This window comes from Lotus japonicus, chromosome 4, assembly GCF_012489685.1.
Source record: "Lotus japonicus ecotype B-129 chromosome 4, LjGifu_v1.2".
Lineage (NCBI taxonomy): Eukaryota > Viridiplantae > Streptophyta > Magnoliopsida > Fabales > Fabaceae > Lotus > Lotus japonicus.
The window spans coordinates 50798312-50824708 of record NC_080044.1 but is presented as its reverse complement, the minus strand read 5'-3'; the positions used below and the strand labels follow the sequence as shown (position 1 = coordinate 50824708).

The window sequence follows — 26397 nt, the reverse complement described above, 5'->3', positions numbered from 1 at the left end:
AGGATAAATATGCACTCTGCTCAATAAAAGGTATGGAAACAAAGGTTTCTATTTTGCAGGTTTCGTTCTTCGAAGAACATCCGCACTGTTCTGTCTCCTCACTGTTCAACCAGTAGATCAAATCGTTCAACAACTCTCTGTTCAATGAAGTTGCTCTCAGGAAATCTATATCGTTTGGTTAACAGCTGGCAAAGACATTGTTTAGTTCAATGCATCATTACTCTTGCACGTGCTACAACAGTGAACTTTGAAAGGTCTCATCACATTAAATGCGAAGCAGTTATCTCTCTTACTTTTAACGCGCGTGGTCTCAACTGCTCAATTGTTTAATAGTTTCTCTCTCATGAAAAGAAAACCGCCATCTGCACACCACCCAAAACTGCCATTCCTTATTCCAAATCAAATATATCCAAAAGATTTCCTTCTCTCTCTTTCACCTCACTTCATTTGATACTTACTCTCTCTCTCTCTTCCAAGTAAAGAAACCCTAAGCCTTCTCTGAAACTTCCTCTCATTCCCAAATGGCCGGAGTTCTTGCTACCTCTTCCAAAGCCCCTTCCAAATCTAAGGCCCAATCCAAGAAAGGTGGTAAAACACCTTACTCTGCTGAAGAAATGGAGATCATCCAGAGGAGATCAGAGAGGATCAACCGCCAACGCTCTGTTCAACTCAAGGAGGTTGGAGCCGTGAAAACTGAGAAACTGGGTGACAACTCTCTTGTGTCCCCAAGGTACTTTGATCTGAAGGTGTTTGCCTTCGTGAAGATGGCTGGGCTTGCAGACTTACTTCATCAGGACTGGGAGACGGTGTACACCATGGCTCAGCGCGAAGTGTATGTGCCTTTGGTAAAGGAATTTTATGACTGTGCCGTTGTGATAAATCACAGACAAGTCATTAGGTCCAAAGTAAATGACAAGATCATCTCAGTGACTCTCAACGACATGGCTGAAGCACTGAATGTGAAGTTGGAAGTTGGTGAAAAATATTCCCCAAATTGGTTTGCGAAAGTTAATGACTGGAAGTGCATTTGGAAGAATCAAGAGGAACCACTGACTGTGGAAGTGGGCAATCTCATTGATGATGTAAAGTTCAACAATGCTGTGATTAGCAAGGTTGTCTTACCAAATGATGGTGCAAGAAATTATGTAAATGCGCATGCAAGGTACGCATTGTACAAGATCTTGAAAAGAGTGAAAATTAACCCTGCACACTTGATGTGGAACTACTTGATCAACTATCTGGAGAAAAGCCAAGGATACCTTCCTTTTGGCTCGCTGCTGACCGTTATTTTCGAAAAGAAAGGTGTTATCAAAGAGTTTCTGGAATCAGAGGATCGCTTGAATGAAGATGTGATCTTTCCTTCACCGATCAGACTTGGAGATGTGAGCAAAATGAACATTCCCTTTGATGCCTCTGATGTTCCTGAAGAATACTTGCCCAGAACAAGGAAAAACACCAGAGGAAAAGAAAAGGTATCTGATGAACAGACTGTAAAGACAAGGAAGAAATATCTGACAGAACTGTCCGATGTGTCAAAGAAGGAACCGTCCAAGAGAACTGTTCCTGCAGCTCTCCGCATCGCACCGTTCCCTGAGGACGAGGAAGAACAGTCTGTTCGAATCAAGATTGTGAAGAGTGGTGAACCATTGCATTCTCAATCCAACCCCATCGCTTCAAGAACCAGATCAGGAAAAGGTTCTCCGCCTGTCAAGAATGCTGAACCCAAAAAGCTAAAGAGATTGAGGAAGCAATTTGAAGAATCTCAAGTTACTGTTGAACCACAACCTGCATATCAGAAAAGAAAGATTCTCTCTGCTGAACCTGAGGAGCCCTTCTTTGATGAGGACATTGTTCTTCACACAAGGTTAGCAAACTCTCTCTTACCTTATCAAGAAATTCCTTCTGAAATGTCCAACAAAGAATTTCTGGATTCACTGTTTGTTGACAATACTCAAACACCACACTCCTCTCCAACACATTCACAACACCACACTGAACCATTGCCAAAACTCCCACCAAACACAAACCTCAATGAACCCTTGACTGAAACAACAAATGAACCACTCACATCTCAACCAACCTCTACCATGAACACTGCTTTCATCACTGACCAAACTGTCGTTGCACAAGAGAATGCCTCTGCATTCCAACTTGTTCAATCTTTGCCTAAGTCATTGATTGCCGATGAGCATATGACTCCTAAGAAGGCAAGCAGATCCGGTACTGTTCTCCATTTTTCTCAAGCAAGAAAGAGGCGCCTTCAGACGCTAGTGTCCTCTGCTATCCAACGCAGACGCACCTTGAGGACTACCAAGGGATCGTTCAAAAGCTACCTGAACCTTCTGGCAAGAAAGATTGACAAGTCTTCAAGCAATCAGCTCACCGCTACATGGAAACGACAAGAGGGTGACAACTACTTGTTCCAACTTCACGCTTGCAAAGTTCCTGATCCAGAGTTCTGGAAATTGAGTGTCTCTGAGGGATATGTTGGTACTCTGCCATATTCTCTCATGAATCGGACCTCCGCGCTCTCACTGATATTTGGAACTTGGGTGTTTGTACTCCTACCCACTCACATTCCTGAAGTTGTTTCTCATTCTAAGAAAGCCAACACTGAAAAAGGAAAGGAGAAGATGCTTGAAGAAGCAGATGATACAGAGTCACAACTGAACAGTTCTGCTGATGGAAAAAAAGAAGATGAATCTGAGGGACTTCAAGCTGATTTCAAGACTGAAGGTGGAAGCTCAAGTGCTCAAGTCTTGGCGACTCAATTTGTCACCAGAGAAGACTTTGAAGACCACCGTGACCACATCAACCAGCAGTTCATGACTCTTGCCCAGAAAATCGATCAGCTGCTGACACGCTTTGGCTAATGGCCAACTCTCTATCCTGAACAATTCGCATTTACTTTTATGTTTTCAGACAATTGTTCACTGATTATGCATATTTTATCGTTCCATCATGCTTATCGTTTTATAACTAACGTTTTCCATGTTTACTATGCATATTATACCTTTCTACTAATTTCTTTTCCCTTTCTTTTTAATAATGCCAAAGGGGGGGAAAATAGGAATTAGGAATTATAGAAAAGTTTAAGATCAAGTTCAAGGTTGTTTCCTTAACCTAACACCAAAGTTTTATACAACTCAGGGGGAGTAATATGATTTGAATAAGTTTTTTTTAAAAACTTTTATCTTACCCAATTTAGGGGGAGCATAAATTCTTTTTACTCTTGATCATTATCCTTTTCAATCAAAAAGGGGGAGATTGTTAAGTTCAAACGTGTTACAACGTGTTTCAATCTTATTTTGATCCTAACAATTTTTATAAATACTTTTCTCTACTAAAATCTAATTCCAGATGTTAATGACATTTTTCAGGAAATATATATTATAAGGTCGCATGCTTCAACGAATATGTTTAAGCCTTATAAGGAAAAAGAAGTTTACGCAAGATATGACCGCATCGTCCAGTAAACAAGGAAGACACTTATTCTGTATCGTTTCATGCCACGTCATACCTCAGAATTTCAGAAGAAGCCTTTGAGCGGGAAAGTCAAAATTGTATCTCAACTATTTGCCCCATGCTTTAGTCAGAAGGAAACTAATCTGGTCACGTGCAAACTGATTTACCTTTGAAGAGAGAAGTCTCGATGACCAATGAAGAGGAAAAAGGACAACACGTCAACATCACTTTTTCAAAAAGTCTCTCTTCTGCAAAGTAGCCCAAAGCTATCACCACCTACTAGCTGACAAAGTACACCTTTTTGGCTAAAGGATAGCTTTGAACAGCAGCATGCATTTAATGAAGCTACCAACCGGAGATCTGAATCAATGGTTAGATGACACTCATAACGGCTACAAACAACGGCCAGATTTTGTGTCTCAACGGCTACACAACTAGCAAGATCATATATAAAGGACATATCTGAAGATTGAAGAAGACAAGAAGAGAAAAATTTATTGCAAGAAAAGAAAGAACTCAGAGCAGTTATTCAAAACATTCTTCAAAGCATTAAAAGCTCACAACAGATTTCCTAAGAGTCAAATCCGATCTCATACCTCTGCTAAATCAAGAGAGAATACCAAACCTTAAAAGAGTCAAACCTTTTCTCTTACTACTCTCTTAGATTCTGAACTATTGTGTGTACCAACGTCCTTTCAGAACCCAAAACACTTGAGAGTTCCAGTGCCATAAATTGTCTACACCAACTCTTTTGAGAAGAGATTTCTTGTAGAGCCAAACAATCTTGTTGATTGTAGGAGGAGTCCTGTACAATACTTGGAGAAGTCCGTGATAATACTAGGAGGAGTCCTGTACAATACTTGGAGAAGTCCGTGATAATACTTGGAGAAGTCCTGTCTAATACTTGTATTGGAGAAGTCCTTGATACTTGCTAGTGAAAATCTTGGTGGTGGCCAAGTACTGGACGTAGCCCAATCGTTTAGGGTGAACCAGTATAAATTCCTGTGTGCTGATCGTTCTGCTTTATTTACTTACTTCCGCTGCACTAAACAGTTTTTGAAAAGTCACCAGAACAATTTTCTTAAGAACTTATCTTCTTTTCATAAACTAAAGTTTTAACAAGTAATTTTTAAGAACACAATTCAAACCCCCCCTTTCTTGTGTTACTTATTTACATATCAGGTTTCCATTTAGGAAAGGTGTCTTGATATCCATTTGCCAAATTTCATAATCATGGTATGCTGCTATAGCAAGCAAGATCCTGACAGATTTAAGCATAGCAACAGGGGAAAAAGTTTCATCATAGTCTACACCATGAATTTGCTTGAAACCTTTAGCCACTAGTCTTGCTTTATAGGTATTTACATTACCATCCATGTCAGTCTTCTTTTTGAAGACCCACTTGCACCCAATTGGTTTAATCCCATTAGGTGGCTCAGTCAAGGTCCATACCTTATTAGTGTACATGGAGTCCATCTCAGATCTCATAGCCTCGTGCCATTTCTTAGACTCTGGACTTTGAATAGCCTCTTGGAAAGTCGTTGGCTCATTTTAATACATCAACAGTACATGTCCTTCCTGAGTTACGAGAAAATCGTATCTGTCGGGCAAGGATCGTATCTATCTAACTTACGCAAGACTTGCGTCTCCTGAGCTTGAGGTAACACAACTGATTGTGACTCTTGCTCTTGATCCATTATAGGCTCATTGCCATTTTGTGGTTCTTTAATTGCTTCAAGTTCTACTTTCCTCCCACTTATTCCTTTGAAAATAAACTCTTTTTCAAGGAATACAACAGTTCTAGCGACAAACACTTTGCCTTCGGTAGGATTGTAGAAGTAATAACCCTTATTTTCTTTTGGGTATCCCACAAAAAGACATTTATCATATTTGAGTCCAAGCTTATCTGAAATTAGACGTTTCACACATGCTTCACAACCCCAAATTTTGATAAAAGACATACTGGGTCGTTTTCCAGTCCATATTTCATATGGCGTCTTTATGACAACCTTAAATGGAACACGATTTAGTGTGAAAGCTGACGTTAGCAAAGCATGTCCCCAGAAGGAGTTAGGGAGATCTGATTGACTCATCATTGAACGAAACATATCCAATAAGTTTCGATTTCTTCTTTCAGATACACCATTCCATTGTGGTGTACCAGGGGGAGTGAGTTGAGAAACAATCTCAAACCCTTTTAGATAGTCATCAAATTCTTGGCTCAAATATTCTCCACCTCGATCTGATCGAAGTGCTTTAATCTTCTTGCCAAGCTGATTTTCAACTTCATTCTTGAATTCTTTAAACCTTTCAAAGGATTCTGATTTGTGTTTCATGAGATACACAAACTCGTATCTACTGAAATCGTCGGTGAATGTGATGAAGTAGTGAAAACCTCCCCTATCCATTGTGCTCATTGGTCCACATACATCACTATGTATAAGGCCTAGAAGATCACTTGCTCTTCCACCTTTTCCAGTGAATGGGGCCTTAACCATCTTTCCCAATAAACAAGACTCACATGTGTCTATTGATTCAAAATCAAAAGAGTCCAAGTGTCCATCTTGATGGAGCTTGGAAATGCGTTTCTCATTTATACGGCATAAGCGACAATGCCATAAATAAGTAGGGTTCAATTCATTGGCTTTGACCCTTTTCGCATTTACGTTATAGATTGGTATTTCGAGATCAAGGACAAAAAGTCCATTACTCAATGGTGCACTAGCATAAAACATTTCATTCAAAAAAATAGAACAACATTTGTTCTTTATTTCAAATGAAAAACCCTTCTTGTCCAAACAAGAAACATAAATAATATTTTTCGAAATAGCAGGCACATAATAACAATTTTCTAGTTCAATTACTAAACCAGTGGGTAAAGTTAAAAAAATAGGATCCTACAGCTAAGGCATCAACTCTTGCTTCATTTCCAACGTGTAGATCCACTTCACCCCCTACCAATGATCTACTCCTTCTTAGTTCCTGCACATTAGTACAAATGTGAGAACCACATCAAGTATCCAATACCCATGATGCAGAAGTAGATAGATTGACTTCTATAACATAAATACCTGAAGTGGAAATCTCACTTCCCTTCTTCTTGCACTCCTCTAGGAATTTTGGACAGTTCCTCTTCCAATGTCCTGTTCGATCACAATGAAAACACTTTCCTTCCTTGGCCACCTTGGGCACTGCACCAGTAGGCTTCCATCCAGAAACACTAGGCTTCTCTTTGCCCTTTCCAAAAGTCTTACTTTTGGGCTTGTATGGCATCTTGGCTTTGCCTCTCCCCTTGTTGGGTAAGACCATCAGAATGGCCTTATCCTTTCCTTTATTAATGTTTTGCCCAGCAGTTCTTAACATGCCAAACAATTCAGGCAGTGTTTTCTCAATCTCATTCATGTTGAAGTTCATGAAGAATCGATTGAAACTATTAGGCAATGATTGCAAGATAAGATCAACAGCCAACTCTTGGCCAAGTGGGAATCCAAGCCTCTCAAGGTTCTCAACATACCCAATCATCTTGAGTACATGAGCCCCTACAGAACTTCCCTCTGCCAGCCTACATTGATAAAGTTTCTTGTAAACCTCAAACCGCTCATGCCTAGCTTGCCCTTGATAGAGCTTCTTCAAGTGCACAATCATATCGTACGCTTCCATGTTCTCATGTTGCTTCTGAAGCTCAGAGTTCATGGAAGCCAGCATGAGACAGCTAACATCTATAGCATCGTCTTGCAGCTTCTTAAAAGCTGTTTTCTCACGAGCTGGGGCTTCCTCAGCGGGGGATTCAGGAAGTGCTTCTTCCAGGACATGTTGCTTTTTCTCTTGCTTGAGGACTATCCTCAAGTTTCGATACCAGTCAAGAAAATTAGTTCCTGACAACTTTTCCTTCTCAAGGATTGATCGCAACGACAAGTTACTTGATGTGTTCGACATGGTTATCTATAAATAGAAAAATATGCGTGTAAGTATCAAAGTTAAAATACTTAATTAGATCTTTAATTAAATATTTCCCACTATTTGACTCATAAAACCAACCCTCATTGAATCAAACTTATACATAGTGGGCTAAGATCCATATTTCTCCTATTCTTAAGTTAGCTTTGGCTGATCGCTTAAAAGTAGGTTATTTAGGTAGGAAACTCTTTCCAATTGCATCTCATACAACTCTTGGTTAGATGGGTGAAAAACTCTTATTCAAATTCATCTCATGAATTTAAGCCCAACTTATCGCCTCTAGGTCTTACCTAGTTAAGTCTGGCCCAATTAACATAACAGTTGGATATTTCCTTTATCTCATCGCGCCTTATTAATATTAACAAGATCACCCTGCTTTGACAGACCTTCACTTGTTGATATTAATCTTGACGAGTGTTATTTAATTGGAAGGAAAATTGACTTAATATATGTTGAGGGTCTTGTTTAAATAATTTTTTTTAAACGCGAGAGCATGTATCACATACATAAACGTGACACAGTTATGACCACCTAAGAATAATATAAAATAAAATTGCCTATTATTCTAATCTCATAGAATCTTTATGGAATCTCCAAGAGGTTCTCCAAAATCTCAAAGGTCTTCTTCTCCATGTATTGAAAATTACATAAGTGTAGAGACAAGAAACCTCGTTTTACATACGAGGGGAGAAAGATGAGAGAAAGAAGTAAATGAGATAAAAGAGACAAGGCACAACACGCAAGCTGTATTTTAATATAAAATTATATGGCCATAACCGTTCACCAAGCAATACGATTTGTTTAAAAGTTGTCGTTTTAAATAAAATTAATTAATTAAGCGCGTACGCAAAATCACAATACTCAGATTAGCACGGAGCTTCCGTCTAGAAAATTTGAACAAGATCTAAGACTTGAATGCATTTATGTTTTGAATAAGATCTATGATTTGAATGAGATACTGATTCCCAGGAAAGGGAGGAGAGTCACGCGGACATAATTAAGTACCAAGTCTTTCCTTAGCTAGAATCCAACATATCTCAACCAAATCATAACCATTATAGTTATGATATCTCTTACTCAAAATAAAATGAATCAAATCACAACCATTATAGTTATGATATCTCTTATTCAAATTAAATGATTGGATCACATCCAATCTTTCATTAAATGCGTGAACCATTCATGCACCAAGGATGACGGCTAGGGTTTAACTCTTGAACCCTAATTTTGTGTCCCCAAACATGAACTCTTCATGTACTGCGTAATGACAACCTAAAGATCTAACGACCAATACACGAACAAAAATTAATCGTGGCTTAAACAATAATATCATCATATGAATAAAATTGCTCATATATGTATAAACATATTCAAATTAAGCATATGAACATATATGGACAAAATACTAAAATTTGTATAAACACTTTATACATGTTAAATCATCCTATCACATAAGATCATGTTATCATATAACAAAAGCAACAAACACGAATACATAAATCATCCAGCATATATATTATATCATGCTATTATTAGTCGCTCGTTTGAAGAACTCTTGATTTTATTTCCATAGAAGAAAACGTGGATCCAATATCACAAATCAGAATCATATTCATTAGATTTCTATATGACAATTCATTAGATTTCTAAATCCTATATATCACGTGCATCACTAATAACCAGCAATTTAAATCTGAAATTTCCATACAAGTATTCATCTGAATCATGGTTCAAGTTGGAGGTGATCGCAACATGACAGAAACTACAAATATAAATCACAATTTTGCAAAGCATAAACCCAAAACATGATTTGCAAGTATGGCTCTGATGCCACTGAAGGGAATCATACGGTTGATTACCGCAGCGGAATAAAATTCCCTATATGAGAAGATCTTGCAAAATGCATGTTTCAAAGTTCATGTTGCAATCAAACACGTAAAGGGGTAATAAAGATTATCTCTTGAAGACAGTTTGGGAAAACAAAGCACTGGTAGCCTCGTCTCTACAGCAGTCCACGCGAACTCTCCCACTAGATCTCCATTGCGGCTCCTTGTACTAGCAGAGACAAGAGTGTGTAATTTTCTGATCTAGGGTTTGAGAATCTTATGCTCTATTTATAAGCACCCACAAGGAGGCTAACCCTAATTCTTATTGGAGTCTTATTGGGCTTATCCAATGGCCTGGTCCAATAAGACATATTTTTTAGTGGGCTAATTCTATGTGTGTGACCCTATAGGTATCTCTTATATATTTAGGTTGTAATATTTAAATATAAATATTAAGCTACTAGTGCATATACCAACATGCTCGCGGTAGGAAAGGTACCCCGATGTCGTTCTTTTCCCTTAATTGGTTGGTACAGATGAGAGTTGGACTGGCAAGGAGGTTGCTCGAATTCAAGACACTCTAATTTTTCGAGAGCTGGGTACCTTGTCGGATATGGAGGTGGATGCATCTTTTGGTGTTTCTCCATACAGTGTTTCTGAAACCGAACATGTGCTAGTTAGAGATGAAGGGTTGCAAGTTTTTGGTGTTTTGCGTGATTCTCTCCCTTCTTTAATGGGTAATGATGATTATTCTGCTGGTTTTATTGCTTTTTTCCCACTCTTATTCCAAGGCTTAATTATAAGGATGGAGTGGTTTTTTTAGATAATAGGTTTTTAAATTTCAAGATTTAATTAACTGCTCCTCTAGGCTCTATGAGTAACTGGTGGTCTTGGTTTTTTGACATGTTGGAACATTCCTTACATTTCTTGGTGGCCCAATCGTGGGAAGGATCTTGCTCGGTGCTAGCTTCTCTCGCCTAGGGTTCTTGTGTTTTGTTTCCTTCTTCTTAGGTCTGTAGCCTCCTTGAGCCCCCTGCCTCCCCTTCTTCGGTTGTTTCAAGCTCTTGGGGCCATGGGGTAGTGGCGGTGGATGCTACTCTTCCCCCTTCGTCCAGGTTTAATTAGCCCGACTTTTTCTCTTCAAATGCTGCAGTTTTGGGCGGTGAGGGGTCAGTGCGAGAGTTTCACCTACCTTTTTGCTTCGAGGTGGGCTCTTATTCTGGTTCTATGGGGGTTTGTGACTTGAGGGTTCTATTATGATCATGGAGGAAGGTGTTGCGGGTCAGGTGTGTGAGGAGGAAGTTCCATGGGAAGGTGATGATAGTTTGGTCGAGGATGTTGCTCTAGAGTTCTCCCTTCCGAGGCCCTGGCGCCGTGGTCGGCCTAGAAAGAAATTAGCGACGAAGCGTGGCATGGAGTGATCTCCTCGCAAGCTTAGAGGTCGACCAATTCCAAGTGGGAGATGCAGGCGGCCCTCCGCTGGCTGGTCACCCTTCTCCCTCGAGTCCTTATTTCATTTCAGGCGTGCAAAGAAGGTTTGGCTGCTCCTGGAAAATTTGCGGGTTTGGAATTCCATGGCAGTGAGAAAGAGGTAATCTATGATCTGGCGGAGTATCTGAGAGTTAATAGGTCTAAGGGGTCGTAGTGGTTTGGCGTCGGGCTGTTGGGTTGTCTTGGTTGTTGGGTTTTTTTCGGATTTCTAGTGTTTGCAGTTTTTTCGTGGCAGTGGTTGTGTCTCGTCTCCTCTTTGAAGGATTGTATCATTCTCTCTATTTTTTTTTTTTATAAATCTCTTTGTTCTCTAAAAAAACATTATAGTTAACATTAGACAATATGATTTTCCGATGTAACAAAAAAAATTAGACAACATGCGGGTTCGAACGCACCTTTTGGTGGACCAGCTCTTACCTTTAATCTCACTTGCTGCTAAAAGTTTATTTTTGTATCTTTTGAACCGCTTTGTCTAGATTAGTACTGCTTTTGCTAGTAATTTGGATGTTACTTGTAGACCTGATTGGTTGCTTGGATCTTTCTTTCTGCTTTTCTTTTTTTCAACTATTGATACTCACTAGGGAGAGTTTTTTTTTAGAAAGCAAAATTATAGAGTTTTACTCCTAAGCCTATTTTATTCCAATTAATATTATTTTTAATGAAATGTATATAATTAATAAAAGCCTGAGCCTACAACAACTCAAGGCAGGAACAATGTACAATCTAATCTGACAATGAATAAAGTGACCAAAATACACCCAAAGCTATGCTTAAAACCCACCACCACCCCCACAGAATGGCTTATAACGTGATCCCAAGAGGATGAGGTTCAGAAGACAGTCGGGTACCTGCATAGTCGGGTCGGGTCTCTGTGAACGTGGGGGAGCAGGTGTTCCTCTCGGTGCTGAATGTGATCACGAACATGATGTGGGGAGGGTCGGTGGAAGGGGTGGAGAGAGAAACCCTCACGGCGGAGTTTAGGGAGGCGGTGGCGGAGATGATGACTCTCCTTGGAAAGCCGAACATGTCCGATTTCTTTCCCTGGTTGGCCCGATTCGATTTGCAAGGCGTGGAGAAACATATGCTCAAGATAGTTATGCGTTTTGATATAATATTTGAGAAGATGATCGGTAAACGAGTGAAGATGGAGGCGGAGGGGAAGGTGAATGAAAGCAAGGATTTTCTGCAACTTTTGTTGAATTTGAAGGAAGAGGGTGATTCCAAGATGCCACTTTCCATAACACACGTTAAGGCCCTTCTCATGGTACATTTGTTTCTGCTAATTAGAGTGTGGTTGTGTAAACAACTTACATAAACGCTTATGAAAATACTTATTCATAAACTAATTTTCAAAATTTATTGAAATAAAGTAATAAATATGGAAAAATATACTTATAATCATAAGTTGATGTGAATAACTTGTGAAAATAAATTCAAAATAACTCGTAGATAAGACATGAAAATTTACATAAACTTTGACAAATACTTGCATTAACGTTTATGCTATAAGATAAAAATAAACTCTTACAATACCTTAATCTCACTTTCCAATTTAATTTGGTGTTAAAATTCTTGTTAATTCTGAAACTTACGATGTAATTATTTCAAAGCCTAACCAATCTTGATTAAGGAAAAGTATAGCAATAGTAAGAGATTAAAGAATTTTAGTACGAATGTTATTGAAATTTTTTTATGAGCACAAACAGGACATGTTTGTAGGTGGAAGTGAGACATCCTCGAGCACAATTGAGTTTGCAGTGGCAGAAATGATGCACAAGCCAGAGATAATGAAGAGGTTTCAAGAGGAATTGTAAAGTGTAGTTGGAAAAGAGAACATGGTAGAAGAGTCTCATATTCATAAGCTTCCCTACTTGTTGGTTGTGATGAAAGAAACTCTTCGGTTGCACCCTGCGCTTCCACTTTTAGTTCCACACTGCCCAAGTGAAGCCACTTCTGCAGGAGGCTTCAATATCCCAAAGGGTTCTCGTGTGTTTGTGAATGTCTGGGCTATCATAGAGACCCTTCCATTTGGGAGAAACCACTTGAATTTGATCCTACTAGGTTCTTGGATGCCAAATTGGATTTTAGTGGGAATGACTTCAGTTATTTCCCCTTTGGGTCTGGAAGAAGAATTTGCAGGAATTGCAATGGCAGAGAGGTCTGTTTGTACTTTCAATTCTTGCAACACTAGTGCACTTGTTTAATTGAACGATACCAGAAGGAGAAAAGGTAGATGTCTCAGAGAAATTTGGTATTGTTCTCAAGAAGGAAACACCTTTGGTTGCCATCCCCACCCCACGGTTGTCCAATCCTGATCTTTATCAATAGAATTGAATATAACATTTGTACCCGGGTCAAGGAAATATGTATTCTACACTCAAGACTATAATAGTTTGTAGTTTATGTTCCATACCGTGTTCATTCTCTTTAAGATGTTTTAAATAAAAGGATTTATCTCAATTTTGGTTGATATGTTGAGAAACATGCTATAAAATAGCTAGTTAAAGTGCAAAATACTAGCCAAGACAACACCGAAAAGAGAACTCACGTTTAGTTTTGCCCTTTTGAGGTTCTAGTCTTAAATTCTACATGGATTTGAGTTGATTAAAATACTGCTCAAACAAACCCAAGTCAGTCTAACCATACTCATTTAACCTGCGAGTCAAATGGGTTAGCCCGCGGGTTAATTTGACTGCAAGTTGGACTTTAAAAAAAAATTAATTTAGTATATAAACTATAAATAAATAAAAATACATTACAGTTTGTTAAACTATAAACACATAACATTTAGGATTTTTGGATTTGTTCCGGTCCACCAACCATAAAGGCTAGAGCAAAGATGGTGTTTCGTACGTGTCACTTCTAGATAGGTAATGATACATTCACACCCATTTGCTTATAAAAGAAAGCATTCACACTCATTCTTTTTCATCTCATTTTCACACATTTTTTTTCCTATCTCTTTTTATATTTTCTGTCAAATCACAAATCATATAACTTATTTCTCTTTTTATTTGCCTAAGGTCGGGGTGGAAATGAAAACAATATTATTCCTTTCCAAGAGTAAGTAGTTTCTGTGAGACCTTAATAGATGCTAACACGAATGAAAATCAAGCAGCTTTTTGCTCAAAAGTATGACCGAAAGGTTTGATTTCAAATCCTTAAGCCCACTTCTTTATAATGCACATTTCGCGTGTGTTTGGAAACACACTTGAACAAACTTTGGCTTGGATTGGAATTTAAAATTTTGAATTACAAAGTAGAGAACGTGAAGATGCTTGGAGGCTCCGTCCATGTTACGTTGAAGACATATGCTGTACAAATAGGCCCGATCCTGAAGCTCCAACTTCTCCTAAGAGACTAACAGATAAAAAGCTTTGTAGTTGTTGCTGTAATTTGTCATATGGGAGATCGACCATGCAAAACATCTTGAGAAAAAAAAATTGTTCTAAAGGTATTAGTTGGAACAGTGGAACCTGGGTCAAATTTGGAGTTTAAATATGAATTTAGATATTTCGTGCAAGATATTAGTATTGTTATCAAATTTTGTTGGATTTATGTATTTGGTTTGCACATTTGAACATATTCTCAAGACTTAATTGCACTTTTGGTCCCTCAACTTTAGCCTTCCTGCGAAAATCGTCCTCAAACTTCAAAATTAGCAAAAAACGACCCTGGAGTTTACACCCGGTTGCAAAATTGGTCTTCCGTTAAATTCCGTCTACAATCTAACAGAAAATGATGACATGGCATTTCTAAATTAATTTTAACAGAAAAAAATAATTTTTTAATTAACATTTAATCAATTGCATTTTTAAGTAATGAAATATTCATCTTCTTCAAATAACATTCATCATCATTTTTATAAGCTTTCCCACAAAACCCAGTAAATCATAAACCCCACCTCATCCCCTCTCCCTCCCTCTCATCCAACTCGGCAACTCCAACTGCAACACATCTCATCCAACTCCAACCACAACCCAACATTCCCATAACCCACATCAATTTTAGATCTGAAACTAACCATCATTTGGAGATCTCATCTTGTTCTTCTTCTTAATTGTTGATTCTCAAGTTTGATTTTTTTCTTCTTGCTTCATGCAATTAAAATTTTTGGTCAAAGTTTATGGCTTCACTTGAGAATCCAAATCAACAGCAACAACAAGCGACCCATTTTGATCTGAAGAAGCTTTTCAATCAACCCACCCACAAACTCAAAAGAAGTTCAGATCTCTGGAACCAATAAATTTGAAAGATGAAGCAGGTTCTTACAATCACAAGGTTGCGACTCTGAAGGGAGAAATTATCGACTTGCGAATGACAAGTGAGGGTGGAGATGAAGCCAATGATGTCCACGTTCTCCTCCTCTCCACTGCAAAACTCTCCTTCGAACCCAGATCTATGACGAGATGGGGACTCCGCTGCTCTCTTCTTCACTCTTCTTTTTTTTTGGTTACATCACTCTCTAGTCTTTAAAAAGGATTAAATTTGGGGTTTAAAAGATTTATTTGGAATAGGAAAGGTATATGAAATTTTTGACAGAAAAATAATTTGACAGGAAAGGTATATGAACTTTTGGGATTTACGGTTTTTATTTGCAATGGCTTTTAAGGTTTTAATTGGAATTATTTCTGGATTTTCATTAAAATACTATTTTTTTTCTCAATTTTATTTTTATTTATTTTTTAATTCATTTTTAACGGAATATTCTGTTAGATTTCAAACGGAATTTAACAGAAGACCAATTTTGCAACTGAGTGTAAACTTCAGGGTCATTTTTTGCTAATTTTGAAGTTCGGGGACGATTTTCGCAGGAAGGCCAAAGTTGGGGTCCAAAAGTGCAATTAAGCCTATTCTCAATAATTTTTTCACCACATTAAATTTGTTATATAACTCTTTTCCGATGTAAAAAAAAAAATTTGTTATAACTAAATTTTGTTTAGCATTTGCAATAACTTTTTTCTAATTTTTCAAATTTTTATTTCTCCTTTTGTTCTAAAACAAACGAGCCAACTCAGCGGGTCAAGTTGAGTTCAATAATTTTTGCTCAATTTAAATGCAAGTCGGGCTGATCCAACCCATTTTATCTCAACCTGTCGGCTGTCAACGGCTTGAATAATAGCATCACGACTTATAATATATGTTTCAGGTCAATAAAATTAAGATATTTCGTTAAAGAAAAATATATGAAAAGAGTCTAATTAGGTAAAAGTAATTAAACAAACCAAAAGCCTAATTAATAGTAGGTAAAATAATGCAAAAATTCATTTAATAAATGAAACAAATTTTAAAAAATATAATTTAGATAAATAAACATATACACTAACAATGAAAAAATATCACTATATTTCATTGGACAGTCTTACTCTTTATGTTATCTTCTTATCTTGTGAATTTGTGATTCATCCTTCAATTGCTTCATTGATTTATTAAAAAAAAAACTAACTAGTTCATTTATTTAAAAAATCACCACATCATGATTCTACTCTCAACTTTGTTTCAGAACTTGAACCTGGAGGATTGGTGCAGTGACACCACAAACCTGATAGTAGCAACCTTGGTCATTTCAGCCATCACTTGGTACACATGGCTCTTCTTCCTCAAACCCAAAGCCCAGAGCCCGCCACTGCCGCCGGGCCCACCGGGCCTCCCAATCTTCGGGAACCTTCTATCCCTCGACCCGGAACTTCACACTTACTTCGCCGGGTTAGCCCGTACCCATGGCCCGATTTTCAAGCTCTGGCTCGGGAGCAAGCTTGCCATCGTGGTCACCTCACCTTCCATGGCTCGTCACGTGCTCAAGGACAACGACGCCGTCTTCGCCAACCGTGACGTGCCCGCCGCCGCCAGAGCAGGCTTCTACGGCGGCTCGGACATCGTATGGAACCCGTACGGACCTGAGTGGCGGATGCTGAGGAAAGTCTGCGTGCTCAAGATGCTCAGCGCCACCACCCTGGATTCCCTTTACCACATCCGCCGCAACGAGGTCAGCAAAATGGTCAGGCACCTGCAAAGTCGGGTCGGGTCGCCGGTGAACGTGGGGGAGCAAGCGTTTCTGACGGTGATGAACGTGATTATGAGCATGATGTGGGGAGGTTCGGTGGAAGGGGCGGAGAGGGAAACCATGGGAGCGGAGTTCAGGGAGGCGGTGGCGGAGATGTCGGCTCTTCTGGGGAAGCCAAACCTGTCGGATTTCTTTCCTGGATTGGCCCGGTTTGATTTGCAAGGAGTGGAGAAACAGATGCAAGCTGTGGTTCTGCGTTTTGATAGAATATTTGAGAAGGTGATTGGTGAACGGTTGAAGATGGAAGCGGAGGGGAAGGGTAATGACAGCAAGGATTTTCTGCAGTTTTTGTTGAATTTGAAGGAAGAGGGTGATTCCAAGACAACACTTTCCATAACCCATGTTAAGGCCCTTCTCATGGTACGTTTGTTTCCACTAATTAGGGTGTGTTTTTGTGTATTTTAATTTAGTTGCTTTGAAAATTTGAAAATGGAGTATAAGGGTACCTCAACCATACAAGATAGAAGTCAAGAGAAAAAACAAGAAGTAAGAGCAAAAAACAATAAGAAGAAGAAGATTACAGAAATTGGAATAAACAGTACAGAGACTATAAAAACGTCACAAAGTATCCCAGTCCATCATGAAGTAATTAAATACTACCTAATTGCCTTCCTTCGTATTATCCTTGGCAAACCATAAACACTACATCCCATGGTCAAAATAGCAGATAGGAGTAGGAGTATGACAGCATTCATGTGCATCTGGGTTCGACTTTCACATGGAACCGGTAGGACCATTATGAGTATTATAGCATCTCCAATGGTAGTATCTAATATTAAATACATACTCATATGAGTATTTATTACCATTGGAGTACATATTCAATTCCAACATGGCAAAGATAAGTATGTGGGAATAGATACTCTACACTAGAGGTGAGCTTGTATTTATTACAAGCATTTACAATTAATTAAAAGAGTAAAGTACACTCACCCCCCTTAAGGTTTGTTAGAATTACACTCCACCCCATTCTTATCTAAAATCTACATCCCACCCCATTTTATATAGAGGCAAATTTAGTGACGAAAAATATTTTTCATTAATAATTAGTTATTATTTAAATTGTTAATCAATAATTTCAAAAAAAAATCAATATAATCCAATAAATTTAAAAATGAAAACATCACAATCCTCCTCATTCTCTCAATCGCGTTTTTCCTCCGTAAATTCATAATGCAAATTATGCAATAGCACACCTGCCCGATTTACAAACCATATCTCGAACATAGTGAAACATGCTTGTGTTTTCATATTTGGTAATAATTCAATTTTAATCAAAATAATCTCTTTATACCTCCAATTTTCAAAATTGGGTTGTAGACCAAAAAAGCAACAAAAATGGGTGAAGAAAATAGAGAAACAAAATTATGAAAATATGAAGTGGATCTGAGGTTATTAGAGCCCAACGAGGCGGTGGAGCATCGTTTTTAACAAAATCCAACAATATCTAAGACCAACAGAGCGTTCGCTCACAACTTCAAGGGGTGAAATTCACAAGAAGTAGTTGAACAAGTGGCTTTAGGGATGTGCGATTCACGTTCTGGGGTTCAGGTTGCAACAAAACTTTGAGGCATGGAGGTGCCATGGGGTTTCACATTGTGGGACAGTGGAGCCGTGTTAAAGGGAGTAAAGGCTTGGTAGTGGCCGTTTGTGGTGAGAAATATGATTTGGAGATAGATGGGACGTGGACTTAACAGACAGAGTGAATGGTTTTTTTAAATTTAATTCAGTAAAATTATTTTCATAAATTAATGTATGATAATGTATATGCATTAAATTTATTTAAATTTTTACTAATTAGTAATTAGTTTTTAGTAGTGAGGAATTTGTTTTCGTCACTAAAATTTGCCTTTATAAAAAATGGGGTGGAGTGTAGATTTTTAAAAAGAATGGGGTGGAGTGTCATTCTTGCAAATCTTGAGGGGGGTGAGTGTATTTTACTCTAATTAAAATGGAGATAAATAATAAAATATACAAATGTGATGTTGATGGTGAGATCCACTATATAAACTTTTAAGAGTTGTTGTGTTGGAGTAAAAAGTTAGTAAAAGGGGTAGATGATGTGGCATTATGGGAAATTGAAAAAATGATGTGTAGATATTTTAGTGAGTATGATCGATGTAGATGCTCTAACCATATCAAGTATTTAATATTGTTGTATTCACAAAACATGAATGTGAGACTTTTGACAAAGTTAGAATTACCTCGTGTCAAGTAAATTTACATGTTTGGTGATTTATTAGGAGTTTAGGACGTGCTTTGATAAAAAGCTTAATTTAAACAATTATTCATAACTAATTCATAAATACTCACCTTAATTTTACTTTCGAACTTAGTTTGGTGTTAAGATTCTTGTTAATTCTGAAAATTTTGGTGTAATTATCTCAAAGCCTAACAAAACTTGATTAAGGAAAAGTAGAAAAATAGAAAAAGATTGTAGAATTTTGTTACTAATATTGTTGGAAATTTTTGGATGAGCATAAATAGGACATGCTTGTAGGTGGAAGTGACACGTCCTCCAACACAGTTGAGTTTGCAATGGCGGAAATTATGCACAAGCCAGAGGTAATGAAGAGGGTTCAAGACGAATTGGAAGGTGTAGTTGGGAAAGATAACATGGTTGAAGAGTCACATCTTCATAAGCTTCCCTACTTGCTTGCTGTGATGAAAGAAACTCTTCGGCTGCACCCTACAGTTCCACTTTTAGTCCCACACTGCCCCAGTGAAGCCACTTCTACAGGAGGCTACACAATCCCAAAGGGTTCTCGGGTGTTTGTGAATGTGTGGGCTATTCATAGGGACCCTTCCATTTGGGAGAAACCACTAGAATTTGATCCTGAAAGGTTCTTGGATGCCAAATGGGATTTTAGTGGGAATGACTTCAGTTATTTCCCCTTTGGTTCTGGAAGAAGAATTTGTGTAGGAATACCAATGGCAGAGAGGTCTGTTTTGTACTTTCTAGCAACACTAGTGCACATGTTTAATTGGACAGTACCAGAAGGAGAAAAGTTAGATATATCAGAGAAGTTTGGTATTACTCTCAAGAAGAAAACACCACTAGTTGCCATCCCCACCCCACGACTATCCAATCCTGATCTTTATCAATAGAATTTAATACAATGTTCACACACGGATAAAGGGAGTATGTATACTACTATCAACACTATAATCATTTGTAGTTTATGTTCCACAATGTGTTCATTCTTTGTCAGATTCTTAAATAAAATTGAATGATTTATTTCAATATTAGTTGATTCCATGCTCTACAAAATACTTTGCTAAAAGTTGCAATACACTACTTATGACTTATTCACATCTCACTTTCTATTCTATTTCATTTTCAGTCCATTTATCGTTTTATCTTTCTTTTCTCTTCATATCACATCACTCATTTTATTTTTCATTTCTTTTTCAATTTTTTCCTATTTTTCACTATGTGGGAATGTTATTGAAGCATAAATAATGCTTTATCCGCAATATACTAGGCATGACAACAACCAAAAGAAAACTTAATTTTGGCTTTTTAAGAATATATTCTTAAAACCTCAAGGAGCTACTTCAAGAAAGAGAGAGAGAGAATGATTGCCAACACATACATATTAAAAAAGATTGGTAAACCACGCTACGGTAAAACACCTTGGACACGGGTGGAGATTCTCTCAAGTGGGGAAAAACTTGAGGAAATAATGTGGGTAGATCTCAACCCTTCATTTCTATTAAAACAGATCAAAGGTTAAAACTAAGAGAAAATTAAATAGTGTCTTTTATATGTGATGCACCCAATCATTTCTTTGTGAGTTTTTGTACCCAACATTTTTACACCCAGTCCTCATAATTGTTAAGACATTAATTATCAACTGATATGATATCATTTTTTCGTAATTGTTAAGTTTTAATATTGAGATGATAAGAAAAAGAAATACCAACATTTGTGGGGGTTTAATTTGAAACCGCCACAAAATTATGAAACTGCCAACATGGTGCATATTTTTCAAGTTTACAATTTTGTAGATTGGGTGTCTGGACACCTTTTAGTGGTCCATGAATCACCACTGGGTTCAATGTGAACCTTTCATATGAAAAGATATTTAGTATTTAAAACAATTCTGTTAACTGTCCTGTGTCAATCTTTGTCTAACACTATCATTTCGGTGATATCTTTCGGGCGGTACATTGTGCAAAGTTGACATATTATGGGTGAATTTACAATTCAGATTAGCAATGAACTTGTTAATTAACTTGTTGATTATGCGTGCATGACAAAGAAGAAAATTAGAAGGACTCAACGAAAGGTGGCAAAAGAGACTGAAAAGCCTCAATCTAATGTAACAGGAAAGCCCGAGAATGTAGCTGCTCCAGGGTGGCCAGTGCTGTCCCCTCAATTAGTCCGAATGAAATGCAAATAAACTAGTAAATTACATACTGACAACATTTTGTGTTGGTTGCGGCCGCCGGCCAGTTTTGTTTAATGTTTCATTCTCAAATCTCAACACAGTTATTAGATTCATAGTAAGTGACATTCTCTGACTACATAGTTATTTTGGTTCCTGAAAGATACATGATCCGTCATTTTAGGTTTTAAAAGATGAATATTATTATTTTCAATTTTTGCATATATTAATTTCATCTTTAAAAAATGGAAAAATTGATTAGTTCCTCAAAAGTGGAAGATATGAAGTTTACTCTCTAAAGAGTTCAATTGAATTGTGTTTCAGTCTTTTTAAGTAATGACGCATGTTTTTTTTTTTTGGGAACTAACTGAATTTCATTGATAAAGAAATGTCCATGAGAATCATCTCAATGCCGGCATTAATGAGATTAATCATCTCAATACTTTGATATCACATTCAAGTTGGTAGATGTCTTCATACATTGCATGCTTTTTATTTATCTTATTTTTTTTTTTGGTTCTTAAGGTATATCCATAGCCAAGAGACATGAGACTAATCACTTGAGACTCTAAAACCATATTAAGTTGGTATGCATCTCCTTACAAAATTTTTTTCCATTCGCATCACCAAGAAATTAAACACATATTTTTATTTATTTTAGTATTTGAGGATTTAATTTATGTTCATCTTCTTGGTTTGCTTTGCTCTCATGTCACTAAGTTCTTATCTTCATCTTGTCATTTTCGTTCTTCGACTGTTTCCTAACCTCTTTTTTTTGTTACAGTTTCCTAACCTTTCTGATATCTGGACAACACAATAATAGCACCATGACGAATATATATATTTTTGGTCCATACGTTTAAGATATTTTGATAATTAAAATTAAATTATGAAAACACTCACTAACGAATTATGACATTTTTGGAAAACCAACCAAAAGCATAATTAATACTAGTAGGTAAATAGGGGTTCATTTACTGTACACAAAAATTTGCTTGTGTAAGGTTGCACAAGTCCTAGTTTTACCTGTTATTATAGGTTGCTTTACAGGTAACCTATTTAAAATTTTATTTTTAATTTAAAATCTATTTTTAATTTAAACATTTATGTGTTTATTTCCTCTCCCCTCCCCACCACTTGTCCTCCCGTCAACCTCCACGCCGCCACCACTGCCGCCGCCAGATCTTCTTCTCCTCCCCCCCGTCAATCACCAGCCCTCCCTTCCTCCACCTTTTTTCCTTCTCTCCCCCTTCTTCCTCCTTCCCCTAGAATCCAACAACAACACCACGACAATAACCCACCCAAAAGCACCACCACCACCCATAAACTCAGCCACTTATCCACCACCAAAAACAGAGCCAATCACCATCCCAAGCCCAGCCTCCACAGCTGAATCAAAACCACAACCAAGGAGAAAGGAGACAAAGGAGAATAGCCATCAAACCTGAATCCCTCGAACTAACAATCACCATCACCGACCCAATAACGGATGAACCATCTCACTAGACCCCGAGCTTCTCTTCACCGCCAATGGCTTCCTCCACCGTCGAGATCCTGGAAGCCACCACTCCGCTGAAATCGAACAATCTCTGCCCTAGGCGTCGTCACGCAGCACCGCATCTCCACTGTTTCAGTCTTCGCGAAACCATCGAGGCCATGGCTGACGTCGTTCGCGTCTCCACCACAGGGTCACCCCTCTCCCATCTTCCCTCTTTTGTTCGACGGTTGAGGTTGGGTTCTTTGGGTTAATATCTGGTGAGAGGGAGTAGAGGAGGAGGGATTGGGGGAAAGGAAGGGGAGTAGATGAGTTTACGGCTGGTGGTGGTGTAGTTGGGTGTGGGGTTTTCAGTGGCGGTGTTCTTGGGTTCTAGGGGAAGGAGAAAGGGATGGGTGGTGATTGGTGGGTGAGGGAGCTGAAGATCTGATGGCGGTGGCGGCGACGGCGATGGCAGATGACCGGCAGAGTTGAGAGGAGGATGGGTGGGCCAAAACCAAGTGTGAAAATGCATCAGTAATTTTTTTTAAATGAAAATACATCAATATTTATTTTTAAAAGTAAAAGACCTGCTTGACCTGCTATAGCATGTAATTCTAGGGTTGTGTAACCTTGCACAAGATAAAAGTTGTGTATGATAAATGAACCCGGTAAATAGATTTTAAAAACCTAATTTTTTTTTTGAAATGAAAAAAAAAATTATGATATTTCATTGGACTGACATATTATATTGTTTCAAAAAAAAAAAAAAGAAGACATATTCTCTATATTACCTTATCTCCACATCTTATGATTTATCCTTCAACTATTTCCTTTCTGAAATCTCAACACTAATAGTTATTGCACCATGATTCAGCTCTCAACTTTGCTTCAATACCTGAACTTGAAGGATTGGTGTAGTGACACCACAAACCTGATCGTAGCAACCTTGGTCATTTCAGCCACCACTTGGTACGCACGGCTCTGCTTCCTTAAACCGAAAGCCCAGAGCCCACCACTGCCACCAGGCCCACCGGGCCTCCCCATCTTCGGGAACCTTCTATCTCTCGACCCGGAACTTCACACTTACTTCGCCAGGTTGGCCCGAACCCATGGCCCGATTTTCAAGCTCTGGCTCGGAAGCAAGCTTGCCATCGTGGTCACCTCATCTTCCATGGCCCGTCACGTGCTCAAGGACCACGACACCGTCTTCGCCAACCGTGACGTGACCGCCACCGGTAGAGCTGCCTTCTACGGCGGCTCCGACATAGTGTGGAACCCGTACGGACCCGAGTGGCGGATGCTGAGGAAAGTGTGCGTGCTCAAGATGCTCAACGTCACCACTCTGGATTCCCTTTACCACATCCGTGGCGACGAGGTCAGAAAAATGGTCAGGCGCCTGCACAATCGGGTCGGGTCTCCGGTGAACGTGGGGGAGCAGGCGTTTCTGACGCAGATGAACGTGCTTATGAACATGATGTGGGGAAGGTCGGTGGAAGGGGCTGAGGGGGAAACCATGGGGGCGGAGTTCAAGGAGGCGGTGGCGGATATGATGACTCTTATAGGGAAGCCGAACCTGTCAGATTTCTTCCCAGGATTGGCCAGGTTTGATTTGCAAGGCGTGAAGAAACAAATGCAAGCGGTGGTTCTGCGTTTCGACAGAATATTCGATAAGGTGATTGGTGAACGGGTGAAGATGGAAGCGAAGGGGAAGGAGAATGAAAGCAACGATTTTCTGCAGTTTTTGTTGGATTTGAAGGAAGAGGGTGATTCCAAGGTGCCACTTTCCATAACCCACGTTAAAGCACTTCTCATGGTACGTTTGTAACTAATTAGGCTGTGTTTTTTTTTGTGTATTTTATTTTAGTTGCTTTGGCAAATTTGAGACGGGTAAAATCACATGGATAATAAAACTTGCTCTATCAAGTATATTGTTATATTTACAAGGTCTTGAATTTGAGATATTTGCTTAAGTTATAATAACCCTCTGCTGGTTAATCTACGCTCTAGCTGGTTTATTAGGGGATTTGATCCCCTTATATGTTAATCTCATAGGAACATATTATGTGAAAGATTAATTACTTTTCTTATGAAATCTGATGGTAAGTATCTTTAAAATGAGCTAAAGATTTGGATAAAAATTTAACTAAACGCTTATTTTTAAATTTATTCGAGAAATTTATTGAAATGAGCTAAAAAAATATGGAGCATAAATAAACTTTTATTCATAAATTAATGTGAATAACTTATGAAAACGAGTTCAAAATAGGTTATAGCTAAAGGCATAAAATATTTATATATGCTTTGGCAAATACTTGCATGTAAATGTTGAATGACAGAGATAAATTTCGTCTCAGTAGCTTTTCCCATTGTGATTGGTTGATGCATTCCAATTTTCACCATAGGTGATAATCTCATAATTATTCATTTGTTGAATTACTTTTTTGTTGAATTTGTGGGAATATCTTTTTGAGCCATCAAGCATTGCTTTATTTGCATAAATGCTTATGTTAATAAACACTTCTGGAACCTAATTTTACTTTCCAATTTAGTTTGGTGTTAAGATTCTTGTTAATTCTGAAACTTTTGCGTAATTATTTCAAAGCCTAACCAAACTTGATTAAGGAAAAATAGAAAGAGATTGCACAATTTATTTACTAATATTGTTGGAAATTTTTGGATGAGCACAAACAGGACATGCTTGTAGGTGGAAGTGACACGTCCTCCAACACAGTTGAGTTTGCAATGGCGGAAATGATGCACAAGCCAGAGGTAATGAAGAGGGTTCAAGACGAATTGGAAGGTGTAGTTGGGAAAGATAACATGGTTGAAGAGTCACATCTTCATCAGCTTCCCTACTTGCTTGCTGTGATGAAAGAAACTCTTCGGCTGCACCCTACAGTTCCACTTTTAGTCCCCCACTGCCCCAGTGAAGCCACTTCTACAGGAGGCTACACAATCCCAAAGGGTTCTCGGGTGTTTGTGAATGTGTGGGCTATTCATAGGGACCCTTCCATTTGGGAGAAACCACTAGAATTTGATCCTGAAAGGTTCTTGGATGCCAAATGGGATTTTAGTGGGAATGACTTCAGTTATTTCCCCTTTGGTTCTGGAAGAAGAATTTGTGTAGGAATACCAATGGCAGAGAGGTCTGTTTTGTACTTTCTAACAACACTAGTGCACATGTTTGATTGGACAGTACCAGAAGGAGAAAAGTTAGATATATCAGAGAAGTTTGGTATTACTCTAAAAAAGGAAACACCTCTAGTTGCCATCCCCACCCCACGACTATCCAATCCTGATCTTTATCAATGAAATTGAATACAATATTCATACACTGATAAAGTTAGTCTGTATTCTACAATCAACATTATAATCCTTTATAGTTTATGTTCCAGAACGTGTTCATTCTATCTCAGATGTTTAAATAAAATAGAATGACTTATTTCAATTTGGTTGATTTCATGCTCTACAAGATAGTTTGCTAAAGTCTGCAACACAGTAAATTATGTTTTATCCACATCTCACTTTCTATTCTATTTCATTTTCAGTCCATTTATTTTTTTATCTTTTCCTATCACTTATTGTCCAACAAACTCTGAACCGAACCGGACCCGAGCAAACCGACGCTTTTTTATTGAATGGGCCGGTTCGGTTCGGCTACGGGTTTGGCCGGTTCACTTTTATGGATTCATATGGGTTTGACCGGTCGGTTTCGTTCCGGGCTCC

At 38.3% G+C, this 26397-nt stretch overlaps 2 protein-coding genes and 1 pseudogene across 2 annotated transcripts; all 3 read left to right on the top strand.

The window, feature by feature from the left end:
• Window positions 1–11646: 11646 nt before the first annotated feature.
• On the top strand, window positions 11647–13067 carry LOC130715393 (flavonoid 3',5'-hydroxylase CYP75B138-like; annotated as a pseudogene).
• A 3000-nt stretch (window positions 13068–16067) lies between these two features.
• On the top strand, window positions 16068–20050 carry LOC130713934 (flavonoid 3'-monooxygenase CYP75B137-like). Its single transcript, XM_057563762.1, has 2 exons — window positions 16068–17163; window positions 19291–20050. The coding sequence occupies exons 1-2, from the start codon at window positions 16216–16218 to the stop codon at window positions 19909–19911; spliced, it is 1569 nt and encodes a 522-aa protein (XP_057419745.1). The 5' UTR covers window positions 16068–16215; the 3' UTR covers window positions 19912–20050.
• A 3410-nt stretch (window positions 20051–23460) lies between these two features.
• Window positions 23461–26119, top strand: LOC130714644 (flavonoid 3'-monooxygenase CYP75B137-like). Its single transcript, XM_057564564.1, has 2 exons — window positions 23461–24484; window positions 25363–26119. The coding sequence occupies exons 1-2, from the start codon at window positions 23537–23539 to the stop codon at window positions 25981–25983; spliced, it is 1569 nt and encodes a 522-aa protein (XP_057420547.1). The 5' UTR covers window positions 23461–23536; the 3' UTR covers window positions 25984–26119.
• The last annotated feature ends 278 nt before the right edge of the window (window positions 26120–26397 follow it).